This window comes from Bison bison, unplaced genomic scaffold (assembly GCF_000754665.1).
Source record: "Bison bison bison isolate TAMUID 2011002044 unplaced genomic scaffold, Bison_UMD1.0 scf7180017864353, whole genome shotgun sequence".
In the NCBI taxonomy this organism is placed as follows: domain Eukaryota; kingdom Metazoa; phylum Chordata; class Mammalia; order Artiodactyla; family Bovidae; genus Bison; species Bison bison.
The window spans coordinates 3,241,267-3,247,418 of record NW_011494925.1 but is presented as its reverse complement, the minus strand read 5'-3'; the positions used below and the strand labels follow the sequence as shown (position 1 = coordinate 3,247,418).

Here is a 6,152-nt window from a genome sequence, read left to right as displayed (position 1 = left end):
TCTGCAGGGGTATGTCTGAGGGGCCTGCTCCACTCAGCAGGCTGGGAACCTTTTGGGTCACATGGATATCAGTGGGTTTCCCTGAGGCTCAGTGAGGAAAGAATCCACCTGCAATGCCAGGGACGCAGGAGACATGGGTTCCATCCCTGGGTTGAGAAGATCCCCTGGAAGAGGAAATGGCAACCCACTCCACTATTCTTGCCTGGAAAATCCCACGGACAGAGGAGCCTGGAGGGCTATAGTCCATGGGGTCGAAAAGAATCGAACATGCCTGAATGACTAAGCACACACACACACACACACTCACACATACACACACCATCATTGCTTCAACCTGCTCTGAAGATCATTTGTGGCCTGAGCTATCAGGTTCCCGAAAGGAAATACTCGATTTTCACTTGGTTTATTTTGTCCTTTTAACCTACAGCCACACTGCTCTGAGAATATTTCTCCATATGTGAAGCAGGAGTTCACTCATGCAAACATTGGGAGAGGGGGCAGTTTCTGTGCGTTGCAGCTGTGACTGTTGAAATAGAGACCAACAGCTTACAAATCACTGGGAGCCTGTCCACAAGTCTTCCTGGGGAGGTCGCAGTGAGGGGAGTATTTTTTAAAAGTACCTCAAGACTATGAATAGCAGGTCAGGGAACTCAAATAACTGTATTTTAAAAAGAGACATTCTTTTCCTTAAAGCCATACGTGAATAATACTGTTTTTGTCTTGGACACCAAATAAAGTCTTTTAGGATGAAAGACTCCTTCGAGCTGCTAATGCCTGGAACCGACTTAGACATGGGTGTCTGTGCCCCCTGCCCCGAGTGTGTGGGAATGTGCTCTACGCAGAGGCTCCCAAAGGGCCGGTGAGCTGTGGGGCCAGCCCGAGGCGCAGAGGAGAAGCCGGGGAGGGTATCCCCAGCTTGTCCCTGGGGCAGCAGGGCGCGGCCTCGGGGCGCCTCTCGAGTCTGTGTCCTCAGGGGGGAGGCTGGGACGGGCCGCGGGGACGGAGGTTCACGGCTCCTGCGTTCCCGCCTCACAGGCAGCGCGCCCGCGTGTGGCTGGCGCCCCGAAGCCCCGCACCCAGGCCGCCGTCGGCCAGAGAGCGGCCCTGTGGCTGGGCACCAACAAAGGAGCCAGGCCTGGGGCGGTCCTCTTTCGGGCTGAACGCCCGAGACGGGGCCAAGCGGACCCGGGGCCGCGGGGTCGGGAGGAGCCGAGAGGGCCGCTCCGGCCGCCGAGAGGCTGCAGGGGCTCAGGCCCCATCCGCACCTGTCAGGAGCTGGGGCAGCGCCAGGTTGGGTTACCGAGGAATCTAACCTGAAAGGCTTGTGAGTGGTTCACAAGACCACGTCTGCTTGGAAGAAGCAAAAGGAACAGACATTTTGCCAGGAACACACCCTGCAGGCCCCCAGGGCCTGAGCCCTGCAGCATTTGAAATGCTCTCAGTGGGGCCTGGTTCCCAGGAGGCCTGCCCCGTCCACGGGCTTAACCTCCGCTGACCTCAGAATCGACCTGACCTCCTCCTGAGAGATGAACCAACTCCCACCCTCGAGGCCTCACAGCTTTGGAGGCCCCAGGGGCTCTGTGGGCGCCACTACCAGGAGCCCCGCCAGCCCGAGGGCAGCAAAGGCCACAGGGACCCTCACCTTGACCGTGGGGGCCTGCCGGTGAACTCGGGGGACCTCTCCTCTTTCTACGGGAAACCTGGGCCCGGAAGCAACTTCGGTCAAGATTTCAAGCTCCCCAGGAATTGCCGGGTAGCTGAGCTGGTAAAGAATCCACCTGCAATGCAGGGGACCTGGGTTTGATCCCTGGGTGGGGAAGATCCCCTGGAGGAGGGAACAGCTACCCACTCCAGTGTTCTTGCCTGGAGAATCCCATGGACAGAGGAGCCTGGCCGGCTACTGTCCATGAGGTCACAAAGAGTCAGACACGACTGAGCAACTCTCACTCACTCCCTCATTCCCAGAGCAGCTGCACCCCTGTGGCTGTAAGACAAAGGATTGACGGGCTCTCCATCTCTGGCACCTGGGGTGTCTACTTCTCTCCAGGGTTCTTCCTTCCCATCTGTCCCAGCGCTCAGACCAGGGTGACAGGGGAAGGCTGATTCTAGTGCAGAGATCTTCAGCTCAACGAGTGGAAGGAAATGTTCAATGTTTCAGTGGTTGTGACAGTTCTTTAGAGGAAGCCCTCGGCCTGCCTGTGAGCAATGCTCAGGATAGATCGGTCAGCACTTTATGCGTCTTCATCCATCCCGGCTACAGTAGCAGACTTTGACTAACTGGCGGGGTGCGTGTGAAGGGTTATAAACAGCAGACATTTATTTCTCACGGTTCTGGAAGTCCACGGTCCAGGCGTGTCTGGTGAGCACCCTCCTGCCGGTTTTTGGGTGGTGTCCTCTGACTGTCCACATGACGCGGGGGGACGGGAGCTCTCTGGAGTCTCTGATGAGGAGCTAATCTCACCTGCGAGGGTTCCAACCTCATGACCTGTGTGTGTGTGTGTGTGTGTGTGTGTGTGTATGCTCAGTCATGGCCAACTCTTTTCGACCCTGTGGACAGTAGTCCACCAGGCTCCTCTGTGCATGGGATTCTCCAGGCAAGAACACTGGAGTGGGTTGCCGTTTCCTTCTCCAGGGGATCTTCCAACCCAGAGATCAAACCCACATCTCTTGCATTGGCAGGCGGATTCTTCACAACGACCACCACCTGGGAATCCCTCATACCCTCTCACCTCCCAAAGGCCCTACCTCCTCACCCCACCACCTTGAAGGTGAAGTGTCAATGTGTGAATTTTCGGGGGACCTCAGACCTCAGTATCCTCTTTCAAACAAGCATCCTGGAAGCCTCTGTCCACGTGCAGCTTCCAGGAAGGAGAGGCTTCCTAAGACAAGAGCCACGACAGCATCTACTACCTTCTTCTCGCATTGCCAAGGGTCAAGGACCCTGGAGGGGAGAGGAGGGCTGGAGGCCAGGGCCCTGGAGGCCGATGGTGAAGGTACTACGTGGAGCTGCATGGAGGCTCAGCTGGCACGGGAGGACGTGGGGGAGGACTCTATCTGCTCCCACAAAGGTGATCCCTGATCCAGGCTCAGATCCAGGGCGCTGAGCTCTGTGTGTGGCTGAGAGGAAGTGCCGTCACTGGACCTAGCAGCCCTGGGCATCCAAAGCCCACAGGACAGTAACGCTCGGGGCTCCTCCACCTGGACAACAGGCACGTCCTGCCTTGCGGACCCTGGAGCCAGGAGCTAACCTGTCTTGTTGGACTGGGGCTAATTGTGCATCAATGCTGTCACCCGAGCCACCGAGTCAGCACACGTACTGGCTTCCTGGTGAGGTTGTGGGGACAGGCTGGGGGCCCATCAGCTACAGGGCTCCTTCATCCTGACCCTGGGGGGCGCCAGCCTTTGCCCACGATTCCGTCTGTCGCTCCCTCAACTGGATACCCTGCACACAGGCTGGGCCACCCGCTGAGAGCTGCTCAGAGCGATTTGGGTCATCAGTTAGATCAAAGAGGCATTATAGTCCAGTGAATGGCCCGCTCTGAATAGATGTGAAAACAGCTTTTGCTGGAGTCCCAGAGTCCCAGAATCCAGGGGTCACACAGGACCGAAAACAAAACCTTCCAGTATTGTAGGACCACTCGGCTCAGCCGACTGCTGGAATTCCGTCTGGCAACATCCCAGCAGGGTATCCAGTCAACATCCCAGCTCTTCTAATGCCCGGGAGCTCATTACCTTCCTAGGAGGCTCATTTGGTCATTTTAATTGGTATAAAAATTTCTCATATGAGTCAAAGTCAATTTCCATTTAGCTTCTGCCCATTAACCTCATTTGACCATGGAGACTGTGCAGAATACATTTTCTTCTTCCTCTACACTCATTTGTTTGGCAAACATTTGAGAAGTTTCCAGAGAGCAGTAGGGGGAACAAGGGGCTCGGACAAACCTCAGATAGAATTCTCAGATGGAATTTGCTGATTTCTGGCTGAGTGACCTTGGGCAAGTGACTTAATCTCACTGGGTTCCAGTCTCTGCCTTGTTAAGTTGGGGGTTAAAAACACACTGAGCACTGAAGAATTGATGCTTTTGAACTGTGTTGCTGGAGAAGACCCTTGAGAGTCCACTGGACAACAAGGAGATCAAACCAGTCAATCCTAAAGGAAATCAACCCTGAATATTCATTGGAAGGATTGATGCTAAAGCTCCAAAACTTTAGAGCAAAGATGGCATATGATGCAAAGAGCCAGCTCGTTGGAAAAGACTCTGATGCTGGGAAAGATTGAGGGCAAGAGGAGAAGCAGGCAACAGAGGATGAGATGGTTGGATGGCATCACCAACTTGATGGAAACTTATGTAGCCCACCAGGCTCCTCTGTCCACGGAATTTTGCAGACAAGAATACTGGAGTGGGTTGCCATTTCCTTCTCCAGGGCATCTTCCCAACCCAGGGATCAAATCCACATCTCCTGCATTGGCAGGCAGATTCTTTACCACTGAACCATCTGGGAAGCCCTCGCAAATCACACAAATTCATAAAAATCCTCTTTAAAATATTCTTTCTCCAAGATCCTTTTTCCTGTAGCAGCTGTTCACTCCTCTTTCTCTTCCACCCCTTATCTCCTCTGTTTTCCCTCTTATCTCCTCTTAAGCTTGGCCAACCATTCTTTTCTCCCACTCTACCTCAAAGTTTTGTCAACCTGCACACTCTGGCCCGGCCAGAGCAAGACAACACCACCAGTTGCTTACCCAGTCCCTCCCTGTAGGGCCCCACATCGTTCTTCCACATTTCAGATCTTAGTTAATGGCTTACACCTCCAGCCGCGCCACTCCCCACCCCTCCTCACTGGCAGGATTCTAGAGAGCACAGGGCCTCAGCTGCCTCCGTGGCCCCACTGCCCGGGCATCGAGCAGCTGGTGGCATGGATGCCTGAGGAGCTCAGCTCAGTGACACCTCGTTCTCTTCCCTGTGGCCGCACTTCTATCACGCTGCTGATCTCTTTGCCACGTAAAGAAACTGGCTAAACCAAGGTCATGTTCCAAGCCACTGGGAGTTCCTCATTCCTCTTGACCTGCACTTGGGGGTCGTGTATTCCCTCCTTTTGGTCTCCTTTTAGTAGGAAGCAGGACAGGGAGAACCAACTTCAAATGGTTGGTAAGCTACCAATTTTGAAGCAAATGTATGTCAGGGCTTCATGTGTTTCTGTGGGCTTTGCTCCCTGCTTTTGTTGGCTTTATCCCAAGCCTATTGGGCAATTATTTTTGGCTCATTCAGTGAATGGCTTTAAATCAACTTCTTCTGTCCCGAGTGCTTAATTTAGGGCTTGTCTGCATGTAGTATTCAGAGTACTACTGGAAAGTGTCCCTTGTTAATAAATCTTTCTGTCGCTTAGCTGGCACCCTCCTCGTGGGTGCTGTGCAGCCTGTTCGCCTAGGCTGATGGAGAATCCTAAGTGGTTCTCCCCTGGAGGAACTGCTTCTCAGATTCCATTTCCTGGGGTGGTGGGGGGACGGTCTGAAAAATACGGTACTAGGATTTCCATAATATTTAATCCCTCCTGATTAGCATAATTTTCCAATTAGAAAATTAGAGATACCAAGGGAACATTTCATGCAAAGATGGGCTCAATAAAGGACAGATATGATATGGACCTAACAGAAGCAGAAGATATTAAGAAGAGGTGGCAAGAATACATAGAAGACCTGTACAAAAAAGATCTTCACGACCCGGATAATCATGATGGTATGATCATGCACCTAGAGCCAGACATCCTGGAATGTGAAGTCAAGTGGTCCTTAGGAAGCATCACTATAAACAAAGCTAATGGAGGCAATGGAATTCCAGTTGAGCTATTTCAAATCCTGAAAGATGATGCTGTGAAAGTGCTGCACTCAATATGCCAGCAAATTTGGAAAACTCAGCAGTGGCCACAGGACTGGAAAACGTCAGCTTTCATTCCAATCCCTAAGAAAGTAAGAGAGTTCCAGAAAAACATCTATTTCGGCTTTATTGACTAAGCCAAAGCCTTTGACTGTGTGGATCACAATAAACTGTGGAAAATTCTGAAAGAGATGGGAATACCAGACCACCTGACCTGCCTCTTGAGAAATCTGTATGCAGGTCAGGAAGCAACAGTTAGAACTGGACATGGAACAACAG

At 52.7% G+C, this 6,152-nt stretch overlaps 1 protein-coding gene across 1 annotated transcript in view; it reads right to left on the bottom strand.

Moving 5' to 3' along the window:
- Positions 1-1,552: 1,552 nt before the first annotated feature.
- The window catches only part of LOC104999543 (chromosome unknown open reading frame, human C18orf63), a 49,259-nt gene continuing 44,659 nt past the window's right edge, over positions 1,553-6,152 (bottom strand). The window contains exon 14 of the mRNA XM_010855089.1: positions 1,553-1,689. Within this exon, the coding sequence (XP_010853391.1) occupies positions 1,553-1,689 (137 nt within the window). The remainder of the gene's footprint in view (positions 1,690-6,152) is intronic.